The following is a 14511-nucleotide window of genomic DNA, read 5'->3' as shown; positions in this document are numbered from 1 at the left end:
CTGCTGATATTGTTATGGGACCTCCGTTGTACATAACAAGTTGCTTTTCCCCTGCTGCTTTTAAGATTCTTTCCTTATTTTTAACTTTTGAAAATTTAATCATCATTAATGCAGGTCTGTTAATGTTGGGATGGAGCTCTTTGGATTCCATTGGAACTCTCTAGCTTTCCTGGGTCTGAATGTTTCTTTACCCTGGTTAGGGAAGTTTTCAGCTGTTATTTCTTTGAAATAAGCTCTCTGCCCCTTTTCTTTCCCTCTCCCCAATCCCCTCTGGGACTCATATAATGCATATACTGGTCCATTTGGTGATGTCCCATGCATCCCTTAAGTTCTCTTTTTAGGTGCTCTTCCGATTGGATGAATTTCAGAGCCGCATCTTCACATCCACTCACCCTTTCTTCCCCTCAATCCACGCTGCTGTTGAACTCCTCTGATGAAGTTTTCAGGTCAAGTGTTATACTCTTAACTTTGTGTTTTCCAGTTTGGCACTTTCAAATATTTTCTGTTACTTTGTTCTCCTGACCTTGGTAGGCATATTAATGACTATTACTTTGAACTGTTTATGAGGTGTTTGCTTTGTAGACATTAGATAAAACAGCCACCTCTCCCAGTCATGATAGAATGGTCTCAGGTAGGAAATAAACCTTTTGAATCAGCCCAACCTGAGCTCCTACTTGTATCTCAAACCTCTGAGATTGTCCAAGCAAGTTTATCTTTAGTGGCTCATAGTATTTGGGGGTGTGCCAAAACTCATCAGTGTCCCAAAGGGGAGAATCACAGTCAGCATCTAGATGCAGGCTGATTATGAGCTGAACAGTAGGTAGCAGTTGGGAAATTAAGTAGTTAAGCCCCTTCTAGGGAAACACTAGGAGACGGCTGTTTTTTGCCTGCTGAACCCAGGATAGAGTTGGGGCGCGGCGTGGGGTGGGGTAGGGAAGTGTGCTCTGTGTACATTAAAAACCGGTTCTTTATTTGCTAGCCCTGTGTATTTGTGAACACAAACTGCCTCTCAGAGCAGGCAACATGGAGACCTATCCCTTGGGCAGTAGCTGTGAAAGCTGAGACTCAGCCATTTGTACAAGTGCCTTCCAGGGAAATGCTAGTGATTTATTTTTATTGTTGGAGCAGGCTGGAGGGAGAAGGCAGGGAAGGTGTCTGCCAACTCCCCTGTCTCTGGAGAGGATCACAGCCAGTCTCTAAATATGTGCTAAAACTAGAAGCCTCACCCTCAGGTGTCAGCTTTTAAAGTATGCAGTTAAACCTCTTTCAGGGAAAAACTGGAAGATGGGCGTTTTTGCCTGCTCGCTCTGTGCTGAGCCCTGGGGGACTAGCTAGTCAAAAACTGCTTCTTTGCCACAGTCCTGTGGGACTCATGAATGCAAGGCCCCATTGGCTATCAGAGTCAAGTGAGCCAAGGATTGATCCCTTTGGGTGGAAGCTATAAACTTTGGGCACAAACATGTTACAACATCCTTCCAGGGAGATACCAGCAATTTCCCAATGGCTTCCCTGGTCTCCAGGGAGGATCATAGCCCTCAGATACTTGCTAAATTAAAATCCTGGTCATTTAAAAAAAAAAAAAATCCTGGCCCTCGGGCACTGTCTTTTAACACTGGCAGAAAAACAGGTGATTTTGCCCTTTTGCTCTCCACTAGAGGCATAGCCATCGTGACTGCTCATGCACTTGTAAGAACAGCTTATTTGCTATATCCTTATGGTTTTCATAAACACAAGCCCTGCTGGCTTTCAAAGCCAGATGCTTAGGGGACCCATCCCTCAGGTGAGAGTCTTAAAAGTCGAGATGTTAGATGTGGGTTATAAACCCTTTGCTCCTCAGGAAGAAGTTGGGAGTTCCCGCTTGATTACATGGTGCTGTGTCAGGGGTGGGATTTATGGCAGTGTGTCCAGCCCTTGCCACCCATCTCGATACGGGTATTCTCTCATTTCCCTGGTGCGGAGGAGACGCTCCGCTACTTTCTGGATCTCTTTCAGAGGGGACTGCTCTGTGTGCAGATGTACACTCAATGTGTCTATGGAAGGAGGAGACCTCGGGGCCTCCTATTACATCTTAGCACACCCTCTCTCATTTTCACTTGTTTTAGGTGTTCCTTCTGTTAATTAAATCCGTTCTGTCTAGATTATTTCTCCAAATGGTCAAATATTCGAGGCACCTATTTGTTACATGTGTTTGTTCATGGCAACATCTCCTGGGACCCCTCACCATCATCTTTTGTCTCTCTCCTGTGTTGAGGATAATTCCTATATCCATGGCTTCCCTGTCTACTGCCTTGCTTCCTGGCATTTCTTGAGAAACACACCTTCAAGAGAGGTTATAGAAGACATTTTTGGGTCTGATGTGTCTGAGAATGTCCGTGCTTTACTCTGATACTGTTTAGCTAAACACAGATTGTAGGATAACATGAACCCTTGAAAAGTATTGTTCCATTGCTTTTTAACTTCTGGAGTTGCTGTCACATGTCATTCTGATTCTGGAGTCTTTGAATGTGACCAATTTTCTTTTCAGAAACATTTAAGATCTAGTCTTTATCCTAGTACTCTAAAATTTTGCAATTTCTATGCATTAGTCTTTTTTTTTCTTATTGCTTGGCAAGTATTAGGCCTTTTAAACCTAGAAACCCATGTCTTTCAGTTCTGGGAAATTACTTAAAACCTTGTAGGGTAATTTCCTACCTTCCTTTCCCCCGCCTCTCTCTTCTAGAATCTACTAGTTTTGTATTCCCTGAAATAATCTGCTCATTCCCATATTTTCTCACATTTTTCATCTTTTTTCCCTAATATTTGTGTTTCTTATCTTCCAAATATTCTATTTGAAATTTTATTCTGTACTTTCTATTTCAAATAACTTTCTTCTCCATGCATTTTTGCATAGCTAAAATGCTATGCTTATTTCCTATGTGCAATCAATATTTTCTCTAAGACATTACTTTTTAAAAAATTTTTTATTGAAGGATAATTGCTTTACAGAATTGTGTTGTTTTCTGTCAAACCTCAACGTGAATCAGCCATAGGTACACATATATCCCCTCCCTTTTGATCCTCCCTCCCATCTCCAGCCCCATCCCAGCCCCTAGGCTGATACAGAGCCCCTGTTCGAGTTTCCTGAGCCTCACAGCAAATTCCCCTTGGCTCTCTATTTTACACATGGTGATGTAAGTCTCCATGTTACTCTTTCCACACAGCTCACCCTCTCCCCATGTCCATTAGTCTATTCTGTCTGTAAGACATTCCTCTTACACCTACAGTGTCATAAATCTTATGACAACATGTGCTTCTTGGGAAAAACTTTGCCTTTTAAAATATACTGTTTTTATATTTTGTTTAATCAGCCAAAAACATGTGCCTTTCAGTTCCCATGCTAGCTATTAAACTCAGTTTAAAATGATTTCTTCAAAACTTGTCAAGTGTCATAAAATGGTGGCCAAACCGCCCCCCGCAAACTAGCTTATCAATATTTGCAGCCATACTACAAATATGGCTGAAGTGTAAATAACTGTGAAATGAAAAAGGCACTGAAATAACTCCATCAGACTTGGCCAAAGCAGAGATTTGTGGCCATGGCCTAGTGTGGAATGCACTGCCCACTTGAATCAAAGTCTAGATGCCTGTGGTTTCTTTTTCCCACTTACAGTTCTCCCTAGTGTGATGATTTTTTTCTTTCTTTTTTATAAATTCATGAGGCCTCTGAGCTAGAATTTAATCTGTGGAAAATATTCTATGCCAAAGCACCTGAGGTATGTGTAATTTATTTAAGTGAGTGAGATGGGTGGCTTTATATCAGCAGTCTCTTATGCAAAGGATAATGGCACTTTCTGCCAGCTGATTAGTTTGCAAAAATTCTTTCATGTGCAGTCTCTCACTGTAAAAACTCTGCATATTTTAATCCCTGTATCACAAAATTTGGAAGTTTAAGAAAGCAAAGACAATAAGAGTGTAATGGTTAAGAGCCTGATTGTTCTTAACTGATAAATAGGGTTAATACTTATTTCTTGGGGTTTGTGTGTACTGTATTACGTTTTATATGTACTTTTTGAGTACATAGGAAGCACTCAAAAAGTAGTTGACATTGTAATACTAGAATCTGTCTTCCTTATAGATTGCATCAGTGTTTTAATACAATGCCTCAGTAGCCAAAAATCTGACTCCTTGAGCCCCAGGAAGTTTTCCTGTTATTGCTCACTTGATAATCCTCTGTACCAAACTGACGGCTGTCATCCTTCTGTTTTTCACTTTTTTTTTTTAATAAATTTTTTTGTGTTCTGTACTTAGTCAATTATAAACTTTTCAAAAAGGGGAATTATCTCCCAAAGTCTTTCAAAATTTTGAAACTCACAATTCTCAGCTGACTCAAGCTGGTTTTACATTTGAAACTACTTTCCTACCAAGTCTGCTACTAAAAGGAACTCTTAGTTTCAGAAAAACAGCAAATAGCTTTACTGTTTGAATTTAAAAGGATTTGCTCTGCTTGAGTATTCTATGGGTGAAATTTGTCAAATATTGCCTAGCAATTTAGTGCATAATTCTTAAGGATAGAAATCAAACTTTTCACTATTAGGGATATGGGCTTGTTTTGTCTTTTGTTTTTAACATAAAGGGTTAAGGGCCTGGCCTATATAAATCCGGTTTATGGGGGAGAGGGGGCGTCTTTATGCCTGTGTTTGTCCTGAGGTGACACTACCTTGCCATTACTCAGGATATATCGTGACTTTGTATGATCCACATAAGATGCAAATTCCAGGTGATATAATCACAACTTCCTGCAACATAGTATTTTCATATGCATCTGTTCCCATAGTTTATATAGTTCTCATATGTCAGTGGCCACAGGGTTCCCCTCAGAAACTTACTATAAATACCTCTCTGGAAGCCCTCAAAAATGGATTCAGTAGCTACAATGGAGCAAAAAAAATCTGCATTTTAAATAAACTTTCTCCACTACAACTCTAACATGTTATTCTCACATAGGTAGTTCAAACCCCATGGTGAGGAACACTGATTAAGTCTAAGGCAACAACCAAAGTTGGGATTTTTGCAATCTTTGCTCCCAGGAAGTAGCTAATCGTTTGAAGAAAACTGAGATTCCTAATTACTGGAATCAGCCTGGGTCTGCTGAAGACTGCTTTCCTGCATGTCTATTAACAACCTGCTCAGCCATTTCTATTCTGTTAATTTGGAGATTTTGAAAGAGAACAGTCTTTTTTTTTTTTATTAACCCCTTTCTTTTAGAAAACAGACAAGCTGTTTGAACAGTAAAGAAATTTTTCTTTTCCTGAAGCTGCTTCTAGAACATAAGTCCATTCAACATCATGATGATTTCAAAACAGAATTGGGAGGAACGTTAAGTATGACCAGATGTTGTTTCCTACTTCTGAAGAATGTTGTTCTCTTTTTCTCCCCCTTCAGCTATGAATTCCAGGTGAAACCCAAAAACCCACTTGGTGAAGGGCCACCCAGCAACACAGTGGCGTTCAGTACTGAATCAGGTAATTACATCAGCTGGAATTCCCAACAAGGATGTAGAGGGTCAGAGTGTGTGCATAGCTTGTCTGAAACAAGCTAAATGAGGTAAAGCATTTCTTGATTTCAAAAACCCATCTATTTGAAAAATCAAGCCAATGAAGATACCTTTTAAAGAAGCAACACCTGGGTTTTTCCTCATTTATTTTCATGTCAGAAAAATGGTAGGCTTATCAGTGTAAAAGAGAGGAAGTATGAGGTCAGGCTATACTCAATAGTGAATGAATGCTCCTCTCTATGCCTAGAATCAGAATGTCAGACTTAGAGAGCCAGTTGTATCCAGAAAGGGAATTCATGTGATAGCTTTTTATGATGAACAGCTGTGAAATGTTCTGATCTGGCCTAAGTTCCAGTTCCTTAACGAGATACATCTGCACAACTGCAGTTCATGGCATCCTGGTGATTTTGTCAATATTTTTATGAAGCTAAAAAGAGGAAGATTTGAAAATGGAAGTAAAATCTAGTACAGCAAAAAAGACTCCTAACTGCTTAAAGGACATAAAAAAGACATAGCTGAGTTTCTCCAACGCAGAACCATCCCCAAAACAAAGCTCACAATTTTCAAGTTTGGACTTTAGTAAGAGTGTATGTTGTCCAAGACTCTGTAACATCTGTTAAGCCCCCATCTTCTTTGCCACGTCACTGGAATACTGGGACTTACCTAATAACTGTCTGCTGTTTCTCCTCAGCTGACCCAAGAGTGAGCGAGCCAGTTTCTGGTGAGTACCTACCTCAATGAGAACACAACTGCATGCTTTTCTACAGTGATTCAGCTCAATGGGCATGGTAGAATTTTAGTCATGATTTCACTTTAGTCCATTTAGTCGTCTTCTTCAATTACCTGTGAATGCTTACCTAAAATGTTCAGAGACACTGACAGCCTACGATGTTTCAGGAACAAATTGAGTATTCTGAAACCTGTTTTTCATTCATGTAACAGACCGGCTCAAATCTTCTGTTTAAGATATAGCACCCTCACTTCCACTTTTGTTTGTGACTTTAGTTTATTTTCACTGCTGTTATATTCCAGTGTGTAGGGCTAGGGTTATTCATTCTTTTTTTCTTAATTTTTTTATTGAAGGACAATTGCTTTACAGAATTTTGTTGTTTTCTGTCAAACTCATCTCCACTTTTAATAACAAGTCACATTAAAGCAACTGTTTACACTGAAACAGTTTCTCTCAGAAAAAGAAACCTAATTTTGTTCCTGAAGTGATGCTATGTTTTTGTTTTTTTGTTTTTTTGAAGTGATGCTATGTTGAGCATAGTGTAACTATGCAGAAGTAATCAACTTCGACACACACTGCTCCAAGATTCACCTCACTATTGACAGAAAATCAATGGGGAGCTTACGTGTTTAAACGCCTGTACTTTTTCGTTCCAATATTTAGCACTGGAGAAAACCATGTATCAGCAGCTTGACAATGAACTTTGCAAACTGCTTTTTAAAAAGCTTTTGAGATAGCTCTTGAGGAACCAAAGTGAGACACTAAACCCAAACCACGCTTTCTTTACGCAGCAGGAAGAGACGCCATATGGACCGAAAGGCCCTTTAACTCGGACTCCTACTCCGAGTGTAAGGGCAAGCAGTACGTCAAAAGGACTTGGTATAAGAAGTTCGTGGGGGTGCAGCTATGCAACTCGCTCAGATACAAGATTTACCTCAGTGACTCCCTCACAGGTAAGCACCGGAGACGCTCTGCAGCATGCCGCTACTTAGGGCTTTCCCATGGACTCCGCCAGACACGGCAGAGATACAGGTTTGAGCAAGGTGTTATTGGAATCTTAGGATCGGAGAAATGCGGTAAGAAGGTAAATAACGAAAATGCAATTTCAAACAGTGCCATCATGGCAAAGTTGAATGTAGAGAAACCAGTCACATCCAAGCTCAATTATGTTACAGCCAACCCAGAATGAAAAGCTTACTGGGAGTAAAATGAGTGTATCTAACAATAATCATGGAAGGAGTATGACCTATTTAAGATTTTAAGCCTGTCAGAGACAAGAGCAAGGTTAAGACAATCAGCCAGAAAGGCTATAACCCCTTGCTCCAGACTCAGTGGGTTCTTTTCTCTTCTGTATTCATACAGTAAAAGTTTTAAACCCCAACAAAGAAAGGTAGACATTTGTTCCATCATTTAACAAATAGTATCTGTTTTGTTCTGACATTGCCCAGGACAACGCAGGACTGTTCCTGCCCCCCTTTTATAAGTCTGTGAATCCCTTAGCTACATATTAACACATGACTTTTACAAAGTCATTTTCTTTGCATTCCCAACCATTTGTTCCTGCTCTTTGAAGCTTATAATCTAGTGGGGAGAGACAGAAAACAAATATGTAAATAAGAATTTCATATAGTACTTTGAAGGAAAAAAGAGGGATGAAAAGAAAGTGGTGGAATGGAATGAAAGCTCCTTCAGTTAAAATGTTTAGGAAAAGCTTTCCTCAAAAGGTAACACTTGTGCTGAGAAGAAAACTGAGAAGGAACCAAGAAAGACCCAGGGATAAAGCAGCAGAGGGAGAGGGAAGATATCTTGAAGACCTGGAGCAGAAATCCCTCTCCGGTTTACTAGCGTGGCTGAGGCTTAGTACGGGGAAGATCAGGCAGGCGTGCAATCACGGGGAGCTTGGAAACCGGGTAAGGACTCTGGGTTTTATTCTGAGTGTAACAGAAGACTGCTGGAGAGACTGATGGAGGCAAGTAACATTATCTGAGTTGCATATTTAAAAGATGACTAATCTGTGAGAGAAGGAGAGGAAGAACCAGGAAAGGCAAGAGTAACAGCAGGGATGCAGCTGGGAGAGTCTGTCGTTCCATTAAAGAACAGTGCGACTTGAACTAGAATGAACAGGTGGGGAAGTACAAGAACATGGAAGACGGATTATTTGAAACAATTTATTTCAGAGTTCTCCCAGATCAAAGAAATACTTCATGATCCTTTTAATTTCCAGGAAAATTTTATAACATAGGCGATCAGAGAGGCCATGGGGAAGATCATTGCCAGTTCGTGGACTCATTTTTAGATGGACGCACAGGACAGCAGCTCTCTTCTGACCAGTTACCCACCAAAGAAGGTAGGTTTTCGGAGCTTGCTCAAAAGCAAGAGGCTTTTACAAATGAACCCAAAAAACATTCAGGCTGAGCAAAAAGTTTAAGTGTCAGCTGCTCAGTCGTGTCTGACCTTTGCAACCCCATGGACTGTAGTCCACCAAGCTCCTCTGCCCATGGGATTCTCCAGGCAAGAATACTAGAGTGGGTTGTCATTTCCTCCAGGGGATCGTCTGGACCCAGGCATCAAACCCAGATCTCCTGCATTGGCAGGTGGATTCTCTCCTGTCTGAGCCATCAGGGAAGCCGTCAGGCTGAACAAAGCAATCACTTTAAAAATCATCTTTAGTCTTCCTACTCTACCTGCCAACGAAAAAGACTGTCTACATGAGACCTTAACGTGAAGACTTTAATAGAAGTGTCTCAACTTTCGTCCCATTCCTTAAGACTCTGTTGCTTAGAGCCAATACATACACATAAATTCTACTTTAAGAAAACCTGAATTTGCAAAAGCAGCTATTGAAAGAAACTTTAAGCATTTCCCAAACTTAAGTCATTCATGTACTACCTTTATAATTTGTCATACTCAGCACACAGGCAGGTTTTAATTCCTTCCTAAAAAAAATTAAAGAAAGCTTTACTACTATCATGGAGAAGGACATGGCAACCCACTCCAGTATTCCTGCCTGGACAATCCCATGGACAGAGGAATCTGGAGGGTTACAGTCCATGGGGTTGCAGAGTGTCGGACACAACTGAGCAACTCAGACTTTCACTTTCCTACTATCATAAAAGGAAAAATATTATTTGCCTTATAAATAATTATATACACAATTAAAATAGAAGAATTCTGCTGAGAAGTGACTAACCCCTGAAACTTTCTAAAGACACTTTAGCACCAAGCTGTGTAATGAGGACTGAAAAGATTGACAATCAATCCCTGTCCAGGTAGGGTAGGAGAGGGGTAAATTATAAATCCATTATTACTCAGGAGCTACCAAGAGAGACTTGTTAAATACTTAAAATCATTTGGTCTTTTTAGCTACATATTTTGGTCAACGGCATTAAAAATAGCAACCATAGTAAAAGATGCCTGAATAAGATCTGTGAACTCAATAGAAAATTGAAACTATAGCCACACAGGAACTAGATAGAAAATAAAAGTTCTATTTCCGTAACATTTTACATTCTCAGCAAAACTTGAAGTCATTTAGTGTAGGGTCCTTGAAGGATGATTTCACCCAAGTTTAATTCTTAGACACTTAGCAACCTTACAACTACCCCCCTGTTGTTTCCTGACATTTTAGCGCAACACACCTCTACCCAGGTCACCTCAGACTACCTCCAGGCTATGATGTGCAGAAAGTGCTTTCACGTACAACAGGGTGTGCTGAACTTGGTCAGTGACGTTCAAACAAACATAAAACCCTTCCAACTCCTGACCCTTTTCATTTCACTTTCTCTCTCAAGTATCAATAGTACCAACCCATCCTAAGTGTCCCCATGTTTAGCCCACCATTACCACCTCAGGAAAGACGCTGGGGCCTCTGTTGCTATCCACTGTCTAAAACACTCTGCTTCACTACAGTACCCTTCAAGCATTCGATGGCACCCTTCAATCTATGAGGACAAAAATGTAACACAGCAGCTATTAATTTTAACTATTTCCCTCTCAGGCTATTTCAGAGCAGTTCGTCAGGAACCAGTCCAATTTGGAGAAATCGGTGGTCACACTCAGATCAACTATGTCCAGTGGTATGAATGTGGGACCACAATTCCCGGAAAATGGTAGATGCTGCAGTCACATTCAAAAGTGCTTCCTGTTTCATCGTTTCAAAAAATAATTGGAAACAGTATGGTATTTGTCACATGCATTTAAAGCTCTTTTGTTTACTATGTATAAAAGTCTAAAATCTAATAGCAATATTAGATGTTTATTAGAAAGATTGCTAAGAATATTTATCAGGTTTTACAAAGTCATTTTAAGAAAGCAAGATATTGATATTAACAGAATAACATTTTTGGGGAAGCTGGCTCCCTGTTCATGGTATTTTAAGAGATCATTTGTATATTATTTATCACACTGTTGTAATGATGTTCTGAGATACTTTTATAACAAAATTAACATCAAAAAACTAATATACTTTAAAAAAATATTTACATTTATTGTGTATTCTTCCTATTGTTAATTCCATAAATCTCTACTTGGCTTAACTTATTAGATCAAATTATCGTCAGCATATTATATCTGGGGAGAAAAGGTCCTAATAGTCACATGTTTATTTAAACTGCAACCTTTTAGCAATAGCTGAGAAACTTTTGAAGCATTTAAACAGTTAGCCATTCGTGCTAATATACATTAATTATCTACAAATGATTGCAAAGGTTGTTTGAATCAGTAAATTTCAGTTGAAAATGGAATTGAGAATTTGATTTATCATTTCAAAAATACGTATTTTGTTCTTTCTCTACCCATAAACATGCTACAATGTCTGAATGTTCTTTGTCAAACTATCCCTTTAAGCAGTTGTGTCGGTGCTGTTTTGAATTCTAATCAAGCTGTGTCCGAAGACTGCGGTGAAGTCTAAGCATGAAAGGAAAAGCCGTGATGAGAGGCTTACCGTTTTATGACATTTACTCTATTTTTACACAGACGATCTCTAGGGAATGAATGTATCAGAGGCTGTTTTCTTAATTCTAACCACCTGTAATGCAAATCCGACATTTCTTTCAAACAGTATTTCCTCCTCCACTGGGGAGGAGACAGGAATACCGCATTGGTGCCCTCATTCTTAAAGGACCTTTCTGCGCTTACCTTTCAACAGGCTTCAGTTTTATCAATACTTCATTTTATATTTTTCAAACAGTATAAACTCTGCAATAAAGAGATGTAGTTTTTTTTAAGACTGAGTTCTTCATTTCTGAATGGTTGATTTCTATAAGGAAAATTGCAGGTTGTTTAGGATCTACCAAGCCCCCTTGCATCTTTTAATATTGTATCTACTGTGTTTATATATAATGCTAATGATCATCTTGATCTATTTTAAAGTTTTGTCATTTAAAACCAAAATCAGGACAAAAGGCAACAGCATTGTGTGTCTCTGAATAGAAAGGCCTAAGATAGATAAAATGTCTGTATTTCAAGACCAAAACATCAATAAGGACTTTTCTCATATATATACACATATATAGAATATCAAAGACTAAATTAACTTACAAGACCACTAATGGATTCAATCATCTTTATTAACCTATCAATGTTACATTTTATACATAATAGCTAGTCCTCTCAAAGGAATCTACTTTAGTACATCATGTTAATAATAAAAAGCCAAGTAAGAGGGCTGAACTTCAACCTAGCATTTTAATATCCTCTGGACAAGGCAAGCTAGAAAATCAATCACTTTGCACACATGTAAGAGTAGTGTTCCAAAATAAGTAGGAAGCTGCTATACTTTTAAGCAGGGGAGGGAAAAAACTTCCATTTTGGTCTTTTATCTTCCAGCAAATTATACTTTCAATTAACAGCAATAATGGTATCATAAAAAAATGCTCTGCTTTTTAAATTCCTGAACTTCAATACAAATTAAAATAGCAGTATTGGAGTCTTTTGGGAGGCAAACAGCTAGCAGCTACGCTCATCAGTGTAACTGAGCCTCTCTATCGATAACCTGGTCCAGGCTGGGTGTAGCCCTGACCAAAGGGAGGACGGCTACGTGCGTATGGGTTAGACCCACTTGGAAGAGGGCTCATGGTACTTCCAGGGGGTGGGGTGAAACCTGGTCGTGGCTGGTAGGCCCCGGGCTGGCTCGGAGCCATTCCCGGTTGCGAGGCAGGGGCCACAGTGTAACTAGTGGGCTGAGACGTCTGGGTAGTGTAGGTTTGTGGAGGGTAACTGCTCGCCTGGTACTGCTGTGGAGGTTGAGCAGGCAGCTGCTGAGGCTGACCAGAAAAGGCAGGTGCCGGCGCCTGGGAAGTGGGTTGCTGGCCGTATCCTGGGAACTGCTGAGGTTGTTGGGGTCCAGTCTGCTGACTATAGCCTGCTGAAAAGGCAAAATATACACCTCTTTCTTTTGGTGAACATTTTCCAGAGAATTAGTCTTACTGTTATGGACAAAAAAATGAGAAATTTAACAAACTTAATCCTAAGTATTTATGTAGCAAGTAGAGTAGTGGATTTTATATTTCAAGACCATATAGTAACAAAGAAGCATTTTCGAGACAATTTTGTAAAGCCTCTAAAATGAAAACCACTATATATATAGATCTCTTCTACTTCAACTCCTTCTAGGCTGTATAATCCCTGAGAGTAAATTCCTGTTCTAGCGTAACTCCCAGTAGAGAGTATATGCTCAAATGATAAACGTGGGAATTAATGCAAAAGCTAGTCATTAACCTGGTTTTGAGGGGCCTGTTTAATAACAGTACCAAATAAACACATTGTAGAGAATGGATGTTTTTAAATGAAACAGTGCTGCGACAAATACAACTGACTATGTTAGTGAGATGCTTTTTAGGCTTATTCATCCTATAAAAATTAAAACATTTAAGAATAAACATTAAATGCTCATTTTCACAATCCTTAAAATCTTTTAGATTTGGTATCATGGTTTTACCTTTACAATAGCAGTAACAACATAACAGAAAGCATATCATACTGCCCCACAAAAATGAACATCTATATTCATTAGTTACTAGGATGTAAAGCTTTTTTAAAAGAAAAGGTCTGCTTCACTAAAAACTTTTATCTCTACCATGAAACACACCTGCAGCTACTTGCAATGAAACCTCTCCATTGACTGGAATCCTGTCAGCATTAAATACCAGATACATAAGAGAATTATTAAAATATGTACAACCCTGCATTAAAAAATAAATAAATAAAAAGGATTGAATGAACTGAGTATATTCTGAACTCACCTTGAACCTGGGTTCAAAATTTACTCATGAAAGAAAGCTTTTGACACAGTCCATGAATAAAACCGGAAAAGGTCACAGAGGAAACTGCCAAAGCAGCAGTGCCAAAGAAGGCCCAATGGCACCACCACGAGCAGTCTCCAAGCAGAGTACTTAGGTGACTGTTTCCGTATCTCCCAACCAAGTTAACAGGACTAGCAGGATCAGAAATACAAAGATAATACTTTGAAAGGAACTAAACTTTACTCAGTGAAGATCCTAACTAAAATCATTAACAGCAAGCTTAATTTTTAACAAGTAAATCAAATACCTAATGCATTTTACTCATGGCAGTACCTAAATACCAAACTAAATTCATGAAAAAACCTTGATGTCATACAATTTCTCCTATCCTCTACATAAAAATTATTTTACTCTAAGTTTTTGAAGAAACAAAGTTTTATACTGAAAATGTCTATTCAATTTAAGATTGTGAGCAAAAAAAAAAAAAAAGCTGTGTTTTCATCCTGCCAATTGATATCTAAACTGGCTTTTCAACAGACTGTGGGGACAACTAAATCTTTATTTTTCGAGAGAGAGGATAATGCCTAAGAGCCTAAATTGCTGTTTCATTAGCAATCTACTGTCTTTGACCATAATATAAAATACCTCTGTGTATATAAACCCTTCCTTCCACCACCATCCCCTCCCTTGAAAAACAAAATAACTTTGGTGAAAATCACCATAAATGGCAAGAAATGGAAATTCTGTGGTTGTCTGAATAAAGTAAAATTAAAGGACAAAAAGTCACGTGGTCCACGAAGCCTAAAATATTTACTATCTCGTTTTTTACGGCAGAAAAGTCTGCCAAGCTCTGGCTGGGGCTGAGAGAGTGCAGAATGATGTAGGGAAGTCATCAACTGCACAGTCAAGTGTACCGGGCTCTGGTCTAGCTCCCCAACTAAATGGCTGCTTGTCCTTCAATGCATCACAACTCTTTGGACCCTAGTTGCCTCATTTACAAAATGAGT

General features: G+C 39.1%; 2 protein-coding genes across 15 annotated transcripts in view; one reads left to right on the top strand and one right to left on the bottom strand.

The window, feature by feature from the left end:
- Positions 1 to 11488, top strand: part of LOC122428730 (ABI family member 3 binding protein) — a 281331-nt gene extending 269843 nt beyond the window's left edge. For all 9 annotated transcript variants that reach the window (XM_043448807.1, XM_043448809.1, XM_043448805.1 and 6 more), the window contains 5 exons: positions 5422 to 5501; positions 6225 to 6254; positions 7055 to 7216; positions 8488 to 8610; positions 10261 to 11488. In XM_043448807.1, coding sequence (XP_043304742.1) covers positions 5422 to 5501; positions 6225 to 6254; positions 7055 to 7216; positions 8488 to 8610; positions 10261 to 10376 — 511 coding nt within the window. In that variant the 3' untranslated portion in view covers positions 10377 to 11488. The remainder of the gene's footprint in view (positions 1 to 5421; positions 5502 to 6224; positions 6255 to 7054; positions 7217 to 8487; positions 8611 to 10260) is intronic.
- Positions 11489 to 11812: 324 nt separating this feature from the next.
- Positions 11813 to 14511, bottom strand: part of TFG (trafficking from ER to golgi regulator) — a 31093-nt gene continuing 28394 nt past the window's right edge. For 4 of the 6 annotated variants that reach the window (XM_043448812.1, XM_043448816.1, XM_043448814.1 and 1 more), the window contains one exon: positions 11813 to 12627. In XM_043448812.1, the coding sequence (XP_043304747.1) occupies positions 12245 to 12627 (383 nt within the window). In that variant the 3' untranslated portion in view covers positions 11813 to 12244. The remainder of the gene's footprint in view (positions 12628 to 14511) is intronic. The other 2 variants (XM_043448813.1, XM_043448815.1) reach the window with 1 other exon arrangement.

The sequence above is a fragment of the Cervus canadensis genome, chromosome 27 (assembly GCF_019320065.1).
Source record: "Cervus canadensis isolate Bull #8, Minnesota chromosome 27, ASM1932006v1, whole genome shotgun sequence".
In the NCBI taxonomy this organism is placed as follows: domain Eukaryota; kingdom Metazoa; phylum Chordata; class Mammalia; order Artiodactyla; family Cervidae; genus Cervus; species Cervus canadensis.
Note: the sequence above shows the minus strand (reverse complement) of the source record. Positions and strands in the feature narration are given on the sequence as shown.